This window comes from Kogia breviceps, chromosome 2 (assembly GCF_026419965.1).
Source record: "Kogia breviceps isolate mKogBre1 chromosome 2, mKogBre1 haplotype 1, whole genome shotgun sequence".
Lineage (NCBI taxonomy): Eukaryota > Metazoa > Chordata > Mammalia > Artiodactyla > Physeteridae > Kogia > Kogia breviceps.
Window position 1 is genome coordinate 97,099,943 of NC_081311.1, and position 14,921 is coordinate 97,114,863.

Here is a 14,921-nt window from a genome sequence, read left to right on the forward strand (position 1 = left end):
GGAGTCCAGGTGCCGTCAGAGAGCCTGACTGCTTCTGATGCACTGGCCGAGCTAGTGCCAGCAGTGGCCCAGCTCTCTCCCCAGTTGTGACGGCCCTCAGTCCACCGTGGAGCTGCGATGTGAAGTAAGCTGGGCTGGGTGTTCACTTGCCTCAGGCTGGGGCACATGCCGGGGTGGGGAGCGAGGCAGCCACTGGAGCAGTCCTCCGTCTGCCCTCTGCACTGCCCTGAGAGCAAGCCACCGCAGACATGCTTCTCACGAGCGCAGTCCAGGCTTCCCACAGCCCTCCTGTTTGTCCGTCCCACTGGCGGTCCAGTCAGCTCGAGGGGCTTATCTTCCTGGTGCTGGGCCCCGGGAACGGGGAGCCCAACATGCGGCTTGAACTGCTCACTCCCCAGGGTGGATCTCCGCCCAGGTAATCTCCCTTTTCCTCTGAGTCCCTTCCCAGGACACCCGACCTGATTGCTTTTCTTCCCTTCCTGCCCAATTCCATGTGGATCTTTCTTACAGCGTTGGTTGTACAGGAGTCTTTCCGCCAGTTTGCAGTTAGTTTTCGGTGAGAAGTGTTCCGCCTGTGATGTGTTTTGGATGTGTTCGTGGGAGAGGTGAGTTCCACTTCTACTCTACCATCTTGATCGACCTCCGTTCCAGATACTTTTTGTACCACTATCTTATTTAATTTTCAAAAGAGCATGCTGCCTCCTTGCTTATAATCCTCTGCCTTCTTCCTCCATCACTCATGCGCAACTGAAGCTACCTGTTTATGTGTACGTGGACCACAATTTACTCTTCTCCTCTGTAACCTCGGAGCCTCCCCAAGCTCCTGGCGGTGTTGCTGCTCAGCGCATCAGCACGTGATATTATATCTGTTTTGCAGATGGGATGATCGTCAAAGGGGTTAAGTAGCTTGTGTACTACCGTGTAGCTCATAAGTTCCAGGTTTGCATACAGGACTGTCTGACTTTGAAACCTGTCTCTGTGGCAGGGTGGAGTGTCCTCAGGGGGAAGCAGGGACGGCCTCCTTGGCCATCTGTAGTGTCTGCCTCCCAGGCTCTGCAGTGACCAAGCCTCTTTAGACCCTCCCACTGTCTGACTGCCCACTTGGGCTGAGTGGGGTGAAGAGGCCAGGTCATGTTGGGAGCTAACCACAGAAATAAGTAAAAAACAGACGCAGCCCAAGTACTCACACACAGTCACACCTAAGCTATTGAAAACTGTGGGATTTTCTGTTTGGGGCATGTGAGTGGCTTTTCATATCACTGGAAAATGCCACATTAAAATATTCTCATCCAACTCTCCAGAGTGTAACATCCTAGCCAGAAGACTGTCAACATCTTGGTCTTATTTTAAGGTGAGATGCATTTGGGGTCATCAGGGGACTTATTTGTGGAGGAAATTCTTTTTCTCTATAGGTTTTGGAAACTTTCCTGTCCAGCACAGGGACCTTGCCTGCATCAGAAGGTCATGGGGTGCTTAGCAACTAGGAGACCCTGACTTTCGTTAGAGAATCTGTCCTGAGCTGAGCTGGAACCAGTGTGATTTCTAATAAGCTTGGGTAGGAATGATTCTAATCTCATCACCTGACCCCACCCGAAAAACTTTTCTTCTAGCAGCATTAGCACGTAGGGTTGGGGAAGGAGTGCGGTACAGGGGAGGAGGTGCCCTCTCAGGGCCCTCCTACTGTGGCCGCAGATAGAAAAACCCAGGTTGGGATTTCGAGGATGGGGGTTGGCGAGGTCGGGGAGGATATTTAAGCCGCTTCCTTCTAGGCCCCATTTTTTCACTTAAGGTCACAGATGTTAGACAGGTCATATTCCTGATCTGTAAACTTCTGGAGGGCCAAGATTTCATCTTTCATCTCTGTGTTCCTGTTGCCTGGCACATAATAACTCTCTCCCGTAGTTACGGGTGCCTCTCCTTCCTAAGGCTTTTCTCTGATGCGTGGGTCAGCTCCTTGTCATCTCCTTCATAGCACTGCTCACAAGGCACTATTTCATTTGTCTCTGCCTGTCTCCCAGGACTAGAATGTGTGCTGTCAACCAGGGCTGGGAGCATTGTACATGCCCTGTGCCTAATGTAATGGGGTTTTCATAAACATCTATTGAAGGAAGCAAAAAAGGAAGGGAGGAAGAAGAAGGAACGAGAAGAGCTTTCAAAACTCTCTCTTGCTCTGTCACGATGAAGGCTTGGGGAGAATGTGGCGGGTATAGCACCTTTATGGATGAGCGGGTGTTACCTGACTAGACCGTGAGATCTGTCTTTTTCCATGTTTCCAGTGCCTAACACTGTGCCCCAGTAAAGGTTAGCTGATGAAACAAAGGAAGGTGGGGAGAGAGATTTAAAAATCAGAATTTGGAGATGAAGGAACCCTGTATATCTGGAGAGAATATGCTAATATGTTTGTGTCTCCAAACTGCTCCAAGATTTCCTAAATTGTGAGTTGTGTAACACAGAAACTAACAGCGAAGAGAATGATACTAGCTAATGAGTTGTTGACCTGGTGGGATTGTCTCAAGTCACACAGCATAACCTGTACCTTTCAGGGTCTTTATCAATTTGGATAAAGACATAGGAATTAGCTTCATCAGATTTAAATGTCATTTAAAGCTAGAATAGAAAAGGTGGCTAGTAGATTGGAGAATAGAATCAACATTCAAAAATATCTTAGGCTGAAATGTTAAGCCCAAACAAATAAATTCATTTTTTAAGGAAGGTAAGAGTGAACTATTTTATTTCAGAAAAATCAGTCATACCAGTTCAGGATTTGATGAGGATGCCGTCTGACCTGACACTAGTTCATGGGGTAAAAGTGGGAGGTTTTGGATTTTGTTCACACCTCCTAAATATTAGCTGCATTCTGGGCAGATAGACTGTATTGCTCACCTTGGGACCCAGAGCTGTGCATTAGACTCAGCAAGTTTACATGAATATGAGTCTTTGAAATTCATGGGACTTCGTTGGTGGGAGTCAAGAATACTGAAAAGCACATTTATGTATCTGGTTTCATTAATGGGAGCAGAGTGTAGATCAGGGAAAGTGAATGATCCCATCCTGTCTGCAGCACTCAGATTCCATTGGGAATGCTCAAAAAGGATTATGAGCTTACAGATGTCCAAGGGACAGCCAAGATGGTGAAAGGGGCCGACATCTTATTAGGACAGCCATGATGGTGAGAGGGGCCGACATCTTACTATGAAAAGGACAGAAGACAGAGCTGTGGGTGCTTCTTTTTTAGAAAAGTTGGACTGTTACACAAGAGTGATTACACTTTATCTCTGTGGCTTCCGGGAGGAATGGGTATGTGTGTGTGTGAGTTTGCAGGTCCGTTTCTGCTGTTCATTTCTGCCAGCTGTTTCTCATGATGCTTTGACTTCATGTGTGCTCTTGATTTTTGACTGTCAGTTCATACTGCTTGGAAATTTATCTGTAGAAATTCTTTGAGACCCAGAGTTGAAGCCCTGTTCTTCCAGAGAGGATTTTCTTTGGCTCTTGCACGCATTTGGGCACACGCCAGCTCGGGCCCATTGTACACATAGTCTTGACTTGTAGGTTTTTTGGACCATCCAGGTAGTGTGTGAATTTAGGCTATAGAATTGCACGAGGGCAAATCTGTTGTCACAGAATCTCATTGCAGATTTTTTTTTCCTCCTATATCTGTGTCAAGGATTATGCAAAGCAGTTGTTGAATTATAAAAATCAAAGCCTGAGATCCACTGGTTTTGGCAAATACTCTCAAGAAAAAAGCCAACCTCCATGGATACACCTACCTCTTGGATTCCCACTTTTACTAACTTTTTGGCCTTTTAGGATGTCTTACATTCGTGCGGGCACATAGATTTTTTTTTTTAAGATTAAAAAAATAAATATCTTATATTGTCTGTTTACTTGCTTTCAGTGGGAGGCTTTGTCAGGGTCCAGAAACTGAAGTTCATCTGTTCAGTATGGAGAACTTGTGGCACCCTCATGAGATAAGCATCTTTTATTATTGACAGCTTAGTAGCCATATTGTAGTGGGGGAATTGGGAGAGCGATGACATAGGAAAGACTCCTGTATTAGGAAGGTTGGTGTGTAGATAACCTTTTGGGTCTCTTTCATTATGAAAGTATATAGTTTTAGCTAAAGTAATCATTTTTTTGTTTCTCTTAGGAATTTACTATTTTGAACTGGACTAATATTATCGAGTGACATTTATATCTGGTTCCCCTAAGAATAGAAATTGCAAACATCTGTCAGTTATTAGAAAACATTGAATCTGCACTAGAAGTCATCTTAATCCACCCTGTGGTTTTGAAAGCACGTTCTTAATCTGAAATTGTTGAACAAAATTAGATTGGCACTTTAGCCCCTGCTCTAATGTAAACACAGTGGAACATTTATAGATGGTTAGCATTCTTTGAGAGATGTTGGGCTTTTCAAGTAAAAATCAGTTAATATACCCCAGGGACTTAATTTTTTTCTGTCAAGGATTTACTGTAAAGCCCGTTCTCCTTTCTCCATCTGTCCAACTTTGTTTCATCCTTTAAGATCCAACTTGGTGATCTTTAGTTTTCTTCCCACTGTGACTGTCAGTGAACACAATGTCAGATGAGCCATACTGTTTCAAAGACCTGTTTCTGCCTTCATCGGTCTAGTTCTTTTGGCTTTGAGGAGGGTATTTGAAAGAAATGAGAATTTTCAATTACTTAATAAAAATATAGAACAATCAGCTTTCTGTTGACTAGGTTAAGAACTCTCTTCAGTTCAGCTCTGGAATAAATGATTTTTTTCTGTTACAAAAATAACTTCCCATTAAATAAAGCAGTTTGCATAGCACCATCTCTAGACTCAGGCAAATGGAGGAATTCACAAATTTATATGTACTGTGGGCCTGTTCATGTGCATATTATTCATTTTAATTGCACTGGAGAATGTCAGATGTGGAAATGGCACTTAATAACCTGACATGTACATTAATGCTTTGCAGATGCAAGTTTAAGGGACTGCACAGAGCAGTGAGAATTGCTACCTAGCAGCAAGAGAAAGGATTTTGAAAGCCCGTGTTTGCTTGGGACATACACTGTTATAACAGAGATGTAATAGTAAGTTTGTATGGAGACTTGAGCATCCTTTCGGTGCAGTACAAGTATTTTCTCTCTGGTTGGTTGAAGCAGCCGTCTAGTGAGGGTGGAATCAGAAAGCGCTTCCCCTCTCAGTTTCGTGGGTGGGCCCACTGCACTGGCTGGAGTCAGTGTTAATGAGGCTGCGCAGCCCAGTCAGTGAGTAGATTCCCAAGAGAGCCGGCCCCTTAAAGTAATGGTTCTCAAAATGTTTCATTTCAGGACCCTATAAGAACCCTTAAAAATCACTGAGGAGGTCCAAAAAACTTACGTATTAATTCATTTACAAATAACAATGATAAATGCATTACATATTAACATCAGAGCAGTGATACCGTCACATGTCATATAACAGGTGGAAAATTTCACTGTACAATCATGAGAGAATGAGTGAAAAAAATCATATCTAGTATCATTATGAAAAGGATTTTGACCTCAAAGACCCCCTGAGAGGATCTTAAGGGACCATGTGGCTAAAAATTTAAATTGAGAGAGAGGCAGGGGCAGTGAGGAATAGCCAGCTAGCCTGGAAGTCCTCTTTCCAGGTTGCAAGCTAGCTACTGGTTTTCCTGCAAGAAGGGCTCTTGGAAATGAAGTCAAATGTCATAGTCTTAAACAAAGCTGTGCGTGTTGCCAGGTACCCTGATAAGAGGGTGTTAGAAGCTGGGTGAGAAATGCAGTTTTCATTCTTTTGGGACCTTGGCCATAACAGCAGTCTCTCAGCAGGAAGGCACGTGCTAAGAGTTGGAGACATCTTCCAACTCATGCCAAAGGAGCAGGGCGGCACTGAACGAGTGTGTGCCTACCCCTCACCCCCACAGGCTGGAGGGAGTCTCCCTGGGAGGTGACCGAGACATGGATCCCCTGGAGCCCGCTTGCCCACAGCTTGACCTGATCCAAAGCCAGAGAGACACCCAGAGGAGGTCAGGGCACTCAAGATAATCCTGACATCAAACATAGAGACATACCACGTGGGGTAGTTCCTATGATTGGGGAATTAATTCCATTTCAGACATCAGTAAATCATGAGATGGAGGGTTTATGTAATTCTGCTAGTAAAGCAGAATGCTCTGAGGATATGCCAGTGACATTTTGGAAATCAGTGTCAGGGAATCTAAGCTGGATGTTAAAATGCGAATCTGAAATGAACTCCAAGAAGAAAGCTACTAAGTATATAACAGACAAAAGTGGCCAAATTGATAACATAGTTCAGGATGATGTAGTCAAAGTGGAGGAGATATAATTAGTTAATTATAACTATGTTTCTGACAAGTGATTTGAAAATCAAGAGGGAGTGCTCTTTCCTTTTCCCCGTTTTTTTATGCTCTCAAATGATTTTCAGGAACAGTTCTCCTTCCCTTGACTACAGGTTGTAAATATCTTGATGTGCCCAAAGTTAATTGCATTTTAAAAGTTAACTCCAATTTGAAGAAATTCAGATAAGCTGGAGTGTGTTAGTTGACATTTCCCAAAGATCCCAGGTTTCAAGTCGAGCTGTTTTGTAATGCCTAGTTCTCCTTTATGGCCTAGCAGCTCACAAGATAGAAAATGATGTTTCCTGCCATTTTATGCAGCCATATCCTGCTGGTTGACTCCCACCTCCAGAGTCATTAAGCAGCAAAAAACTTTTCCTTTATTAATAGTGCCTCTGACTTATTCAGGGAAATCCTTAACCAAGATAAGTGGTGACTGTACCATCCAGTTTCTTCTTCTTCTCACTTTTCTGTCTCTTTCCACCAGAGGTAAATCTTCCACAACTTTGAAGCTCATGATCACTGTTAAAACATGCAGGGAAAATCAGATATTCATACAGTTTCGTTGTGCTTGGGCTTAAAATCAGTGATTAGCTTGGAATTGGGGTACTTCCAGTAAAGAAGGCAGTGTGGTTATAATGGGTGTTCATTGGCTGGTCAATGAAGCTGTCTATTCTGTGATCACCCAAGAAGTGTTTTAAAGATACCTGTTGGAATAGGGTCAAACTTCTTGTTTCTTGTTCCTGGGACTTCCCTCTCTGGGGTCTTGAGGCAAGTGTTTATCTGCACCAAGCTGCTGCCCCCTTCTTTGCATGGTTTCTGGATAACATTGCTGCGTTCACCTCATCACCCCAACCGGAAATCTCTCCCTTCCTCACCTCCCGTCCTGACAGTCTCTACGTCCTGTCCAGCCCTTCTTCTCCATCCCCTCATCATTTACACAATTTCAGGACCTTCCTCCTGGCCTCTCTCAGCAACCCTCACCCCTCTCAAATCTGTCCTCTGTGAGCACCAGAGGAATAGAAATAAGAAATGGGCCCATGGATGGGGAGAATAAGGTGAGAGAGAGACTGTTTCTTTTCATTGTAAGTGCTTCCAAATGGCTAAACTTTTTAACCATCTATTTATAATACTTTGATGAAAGTGAATCAGTTCATCATTCTGGCTAACTGTGGAATGGTCTTAATGAAGATACTAAGACGACCATGTTATTCCTCTGTTTGAGACCCTTTGATGAGAACCTATTGCTCATGTGATATCAACCTAACCGCAGTTATATAGCCCTGTGCTTCTGCACGTGCTGTTCACTCTGCCAGGAACGTAGACTCTCTTGATAGGGCTTTTGGTCCCCGGGTCAAAATCTTCTTCTCTGAATTGGGTTTTGCACTGGACCCCGGGGCCCCACTGGCTTGGTTGTGACCGGCTGCCCACTAGTGTTCTGCCCGGACTGAGCAGGGACAGGCCTGTCTTAGTGCACTGGGTGTGGTGGGGGGGAGCTGATTAAATCCTTTGGGTCTTCTGTCTGTTTCCCACAGCAGTCTGAGCTATCAGCTGAAGAAAGTCTGGAAAAATTAGGAACCTCCCAACTACATCGTCATAAAGTCATTTCCTTGAACAAGCAGATTCTGCAGAAGACCAAACAACTGGAAGAGGTTAGTGTTTTCTTTTCATAATTTTATTCAAGTAAAATAAAACCATGCTTCAAGAAGAGAGAAACTGGGGAAGGAGTTAAGATCTCCATGTCAGAATGGTCAAAGGAGATTCTAGAACAGGGGTCGACACTCTCAGGCCCTAGGGCAGTCCAGCCGCCACCTGTTCTTGTAAATAGTTTCATTGAAATACATGCACACTCATTTGTTTACATATGTTCTGTGGCTGCTTTCAGGCTCCAGTGGCAGAATTGAGACCTACAGAGCCTAAAGTATTTACTGTCTGGCCCTTTACAGAGAATATTTGCCAACCTCTGTTCTAGAGGAAGATCACAGGGCAAGAAGAGCGTTTATTCATTCACAGAGATTAGCTGAGCACCACTGTGCTGGGCACTGAACTAGGCCGTGGTGGTGAAAGAAGAACGAGTTACAATCTCTGCTCTCAGGGCACTGAAGGTAGTGATGAGGAGACATACTCTAGAGAAATACATCATTTTTTTTCTGTCTTTATACATTTAAATGCTTCAGCTCATTAAATTTAAATTATAGGGATAATTCAAGCTCACTATAAATAAACAAAATAGTGTAGAACTGTATGAAGTTAAAAATGAGAATCCGGGCTTCCCTGGTGGCGCAGTGGTTGAGAATCCGCCTGCCGATGCAGGGGACACGGGTTCGTGCCCTGGTCCGGGAAGATCCCACATGCCGCGGAGCGGCTGGGCCCGTGAGCCATGGCCGCTGAGCCTGCGCGTCCGGAGCCTGCGCTCCGCAATGGGAGAGGCCACAACAGTGAGAGGCCCGCGTACCACAAAAAAAAAAAAAAAAAAAAATGAGAATCCCCCTGTACTCTCACCCACTCCTGTTCCCTAGAGCAACCCACTGTTTCCTAGGCTTTGCAAGCTCTTATATATGCTCATTCACCTGGGGACAGAGGGTTGTCTGGTTATAAAAATTGAGTTTGTTTTTCACTTATTTTTTCACAGATATCTTTCTGTCAGTAATAGTAATGTCTAATAAGGACTTTCTTTTAGAGTAATTACAAAGTGCTTTTCAAAATTAACTCATTCAGGGGCTTCCCTGGTGGCACAGTGGTTAAGAATCCACCTGCGAACGCAGGGGACACAGGTTCGAGCCCTGGTCCGGGAAGATACCACATGCCGCGGAGCAACTAAGCCCGTGCACCACAACTACTGAGCCTGTGCTCTAGAGCCCTAAGGCCACAACTACTAACTACTGAGCCCGCACACTGCAACTACTGAAGCCCACATGCCTAGAGCCCGTGCTCCACAGCAAGAGAAACCACCGCAATGAGAAGCCCGTGCACAGCAACAAAGAGTTACCCCTGCTTGCCGCAACTAGAGAGAAGCCCGTGCACAGCAACGAAGATCCACCGCAGCCAAAAATTAATTAATTAATTAATTTTTTAAAAAATTAACTCATTCAGTTCACACAACATCCTTGTGAAGGAGGTACTATTACTACCCTCATTTTACAGATGAAGAACCTGAGACACAGAAGTGAAGTAGTTTTGCCTGTGGTCACACAGCTTATTAACAGTGGAACCAAGATTGGAACATATAGATCTACCTCATTCTTTCTAATGGAAGAGCATAGTGCATATCCACAGTACATATGTACTGTATAGTTTATTTCACCTGTCCTCTATTTATGAGGTTTTTTCCCCAGGATTTTTTTCCCAGTTGTAAATTTATGCTACCATGAACATCTCTGTACAGTCATCTTTGTGCAAATATTTCTGTAAAATGGATTTTAAGAAGTGGAATTGCTGGATCAAAAAAAATATGCATTTTCAATTTTTCTAGAAACTGTCAAATTATTCACCAATTGTTTTACTACTTTATACTTCTACCAACAGTATGTGAGAAAATCCAAACTCTTTAAATCCAAGAACCTCTCCTACAGGGCCATGAGGGTAGAAAGTGACCAGGATTCTCCTGCGGCCTTGGCGTTGAGAACCGCAGAGAGAGCCTTAGCCCAACAGGGAGATGGAAGGAGGAGTAAAAGAAGGAATAAAGAACACGGTCCAGTAGGGGAGTATGCTGCCAGAGGCATAGAGTGGAAGGCAGCTAGTAGATGGCTGACAAGAAACCTGAGGTTGAAGAAAGAGGAACCCAGAAAGGATGTGTTAACCAGCAGCTGAAGTTTGGGCGGTAAGTCTCGGGGTTAAGGATGAAGACGAGGATAGAGATGGCAGAATCACGGAGGACTCGAGCAAGACAGAAACATAGCTAAACTATTGGGACAGCCCCTGTTAGAGAAAAGCTGGGCAGATCTGTGATGAGTTAGTTAAAGAGAAGAGATGTCTTCCCTGTCAGGATCCAGCCCCCGTGTGTCTTTGTCGGTGACTCCTTCCTTGATGAGCAAGCTGACTCTTTCCTTGGCCTCCCCGGGGGGGGCCTGTCTCTGACCCAGCTCGTCTCACACTTTATTCCCCAGTTTACTGGTTCGGCTCCCTGAGGGAAAGGACTGTGCCGTGCTCTTCGCCTTCCACTGCACACCTCATTTGAGCAGAGCCTTGGGTAAATGTCAGATGGGTGGGTGGGTGCAGGGGAGAGAGGGGGTCAGGAAGGTGGGTGAAGCAGGTACAAAAACAGCAGGAACTCTTCCTGGAGCTTCAAGAGTTAAGTCATTAGGATTTCAAGAGAAAAACAAACTTTCTCCAGAAATGCTCTCATCTACTAGTGACACAGGCAGGTTAATAAAAGTCCTCATTGCACAGATGGCACACTTTGAAAAGCAAGAAGCCAGAGCCCCCTGCTTCCCTCCTCTATCTCCTGCCCTCCGCTTGAGGTGGCTTCCTGAGAGGCCTGGCTGGAAATTCATCAGTTGTGAAGACTGATAATTAGAAGCACAGTTTAAGAGTAATGACTTTTGAAGGTGACATAATTCTTAATAGGTTGCTTACAGGTTCAAAGATGGGCTGAGTTGGGAATTCCCTGGTGGTCCAATGGTTAGGACTCCGTGCTCTCACTGCTGGGGACCAGGTTCAAGTCCCGGTTAGGGAACTAAGATCTCATAAGCCACACGGCACAGCCAATAAATAAATAAATAAATAAAAATTTTTAATGGGCTGAGTTATTTTGAAATAATCGTTGAGATACAAAATACAATTTCTCATTGTTAATTTGTACGCAGGTAACAACCAAAGTGTCTGATGAGTCTAACTGGTTTTCTACCACATCCCCTTTTCAAAAGTAGAAATGTACAAATCCTTTGAGCTTTGAGTGGAATGTTTTCAGATATCTAAAAGTTCATAGGCAGCACAAGATATACCTTTTTTGTAAGGAAAAGGGAAATGACATTTTTGAGATGTAAGTTTACGATTGTATAACTTGGAGCAGTAAAGGTAGTTCATTTTCTTTCTCTTCATGTTGAAGTCCTGAATCCTTTCTTCTGTCTGGCATTGTTTGCCATCCAGTCAAATTCTATGCTAGATTCTTGAGTGCAGCAATGCAGTTTGTATCCTGTGAACAGGCAAGTTTGTTAACTGAAGTGATTGTAGCCATACAAAGAAGTCAGGCCTGAATTTGAACCCAGGCCTTATCAGTTATCAGCTACGAAACTTTAGTAAAGTAACTTAACCCCTCTGAGTCTTTAATTCCTCATCTGTTAAATAAGGATAATGTCTTCGTCCATTGAATTTAGTGAGGATTCACTGTTAGGATTTACGCAGAAAACCTAGTATATCACCTGACATGTAGTTGGTCCTAATTGAGTCAGAAACGTCCATATTTGTTAGTTTAAATCTTTCTGAGCTTCCGTTTTCTCATCTGTGAAATGTGGATACCTCCCATATCTGTTCCATTGTGAGGATCAAATGAGAACAGACGTCTTTTATCTTTCACTTACAGCTGCAGGCAAGTCGTACCGACCTACAAGCCAGATATGAGGAAAAAAAGAAAACGCTGACAGAGGTGAGCAGGTCTCCTTCCTCCATGGGTCTCGTTGGTAATCGTTTGACCTGGAGGGGCCACCACCCCCTTCTCAGGGCTCGGGTCCATCTGGGGACCAAGGCCAGTCACGTGGTAGTGCGTGACCCGAGCCGTCAGTTTATCCACACACTGCCGTGCTCTAAACCACCAGAGTCCGGGTGGGAGAGGTCGCCGTGGGCTGCAAGGGTCAGGGAAGCTTCCTGAGGACAGTGGGCCTGACAGGCAGGGTGGCCACTTGGAAGAACATGATGGGTCATTCATGGTAAAGGGCCCCTGCTCCAGAACACTGGATACCTTGAGAGGGAGAAGGTTTCTTTTTGTGAGATGACACGACTACAGAGGGTATCATTTGTTGTTCACAATTGCCGGTGATCTCCTAGGCGGAATGGAAGAGGGGCTGTGGATCCGTTTGACCCTGTGGTCCGTGTCGTGACCCAGGGGGTGACCGTGCCGTCCTCCGTCAGCATCACAGCATACCTACCTCCCACTTGCGACTGCCTCGGAAGCCAGGCGAGGAAAACACACACTTGTGATACCAGCTCTGTCATGCGAGGAATTTAGTTCTTTTTACTTCTGTCCCTGTTTCCACGGAAAGCTAACCCTCACCCAGGTCTGAAGAGCTCTGCCCGTTGTGATTTCGGTGCTCGGGCTACAGCTGTACTTTACAAGGGCCTCGTGCGAGGGCCCCACCTAGTGCTTTCTGGACCATGTGGAAGCAAGACTGGCCTTCAAAGGCATCTCTGAAGCCAAGGCAGTCCCTATTTTTATTTTTTTAATTTCACATGAAATTTGCCCATTTATAATTGTTACTTCTCTAGCAGTATGCAGCACTTATGCAGTTCACTGCTTTGCTATAAACCTGACAAAGCTTTGCAATTCTGACCTGGACTGGTGGCTTCAATTATTGTCAGAATGTTTGAAAAGGGCAGACGCAAGAATGACAATTAGAGGAATTAAAAAAAAAATTCTAAAGATGCCTGTGTTGCATTTGGACACATCAGCTTTCTTTACACTATTCTGTGACTCCATTCCTTCTGGATTAGATGGCAAACTCCTGGGGTGGGATCCCTGAGGCTGTCCTACTTTTCATGGTACACAATCCCTGGCTTGAAGTTTGCAAAGTCATGGATCCATCTTTTTATAACAATCTGGAAGAGATTAAAGGCAAAACATCTTGATATCAATTTCCCAAAACACTTACATGTCTTAGGATATAAATCCAGAATGGCTATCAAGTCACTTTTGGTATTAAACACTAAATCAAATATTTTTTGAACCCCGTACATGTGCTAGAAAGGTGGAAGGTATGAGTTAAGTCAATAATAGGAGACAGTCTTCCTGTCCTCACATAATAGTAGCTGCTGACATTACAGTGTGCTGGGCGTGCTCTGGGCACATCATTTGTATTAGTCATTGAATCTTCATAGCAGCCCTGGCAACACACTGTTGATATCCCTGTTCTGCAGCTGGAGAAACTAAAGTAGAGGGGACGTTCAGATTCCACTACTAACAATCTGGCACCAATGACCTCTTAGCGAGCTTGCTGTCTAGGAGGGCAGTCAGACTAATTTCCGTCTAGAAAAATGGGAGGCTATCCAAAACCTAGTGCTGAACAACTTATATAGGAGACGGATTTGGTCAGAATACTGACCACTGTGAACCTGAATCAGTAACGGACTTTGCCTTTGGGCCTCAGTCTTCTTCTCTGTTCAAGGCAAGGACTGGGCACGCTGGGCCCTTTCACGCCAGTTTGCCCAGGTTTTACCTTTTCAGCAAAACCTGCCTCACAGGATAACCTAGTAGCACTGGAAAACAGGGAAGATCTGCCTTCCCAGTAAACTTAGGAAAAGTGAAGCCGAGCACGGAAGGTAGAGGACACACGGGAGCCCTGACGTGTGGCCGGGGGATGGGGGCTGCCGCAGGCCGCTGCATTAGCCGAGGCCCCCAGGTTCTAGCCTGTGCGCTTTCAATTTCAGCAACCACAGCTTTGATTTTGTACGTGAGAGGTTAATCCTGTTTAAAATATGCAGTATCCTCTCCTGCCTCTCTGAGGGCATTAACTGTGTCTGAAGTTTCTCTTGATCTATAAACAATTCCTTCAGATCAGAATTCATTTGTTGAATTGATACATTTTATATGGTTCTGTCTTTCTTCAAATGTTTGATAATTCTTCATGGTGTGCTTACTGTTGATTGTGAAATTTTCTGTTACCAACTGTATGGGTTCTGTGTCCATTTTATGCAGTGACTGTTCTGGAAGGGTGGGTCCCGCTATTTGGTGGGATCAGCCAGTGGTACTCGATGTTCGGGGCTGGGGCACCGTCTCTGCTGCCGAGTGTCGCTGGCTCTCTGGGGGCTGCCCTGCCTCTGGGACCCACGTGCCAGCTCTTGGGTTGAGGGAGCCAGGCTACTCTGCGTAGCCCGCTGGCTCGTCCTGATGCAGACCCCAGCCCTGCACCCCAGGCCTTCCTGCATCCTCTGGGTCCACACGGCAGTCCTCCGCAGCCCCTTCCTCTCTGCTGCCATCTTGCTTGTCCCCGAGGTACCCAACTCCTGTGATCCAACAGAATCACCTGGACTTTCTAGGACTTGAGGCAAGAGGAGCTGGCTGCAGCTTGCGTTTGGTCTTCCATTTTCAGCTAGGACTCTTAGAACTTCTTTAACTTGTTTTTTTTTAATAGGTAACCCATTCACATGGTTCAAAATTCAAAAAGTATGAAGGGTGTCCTCCTGTAACCCAAGCAAACAGCTACTCTCTCCAGAGGGTAACCAGTTTCTTGTGAATCTTTTCAGAAAATGTTCATGCATATACAAATAACATGTAGGTTCTTTTATACCTGTGTACATCCAATGTATACATTCCTTTATACACATTGGAAGCACATTGGAATCATGGTTTTATATGTTGTTTTCTTCAATCAACAGTAGATGTTAAGAGATCATCATAAAAGAGCTGTTTATTCTTTCTTT

At 44.8% G+C, this 14,921-nt stretch overlaps 1 protein-coding gene across 2 annotated transcripts in view; it reads left to right on the plus strand.

Annotated features, from left to right (window-relative positions):
* Positions 1 to 14,921, plus strand: part of CCDC93 (coiled-coil domain containing 93) — a 93,684-nt gene that overhangs the window by 51,580 nt on the left and 27,183 nt on the right. For both annotated transcript variants that reach the window (XM_059052541.2, XM_059052540.2), the window contains 2 exons: positions 7,886 to 8,002; positions 11,872 to 11,934. In XM_059052541.2, the coding sequence (XP_058908524.1) occupies positions 7,886 to 8,002; positions 11,872 to 11,934 (180 nt within the window). The remainder of the gene's footprint in view (positions 1 to 7,885; positions 8,003 to 11,871; positions 11,935 to 14,921) is intronic.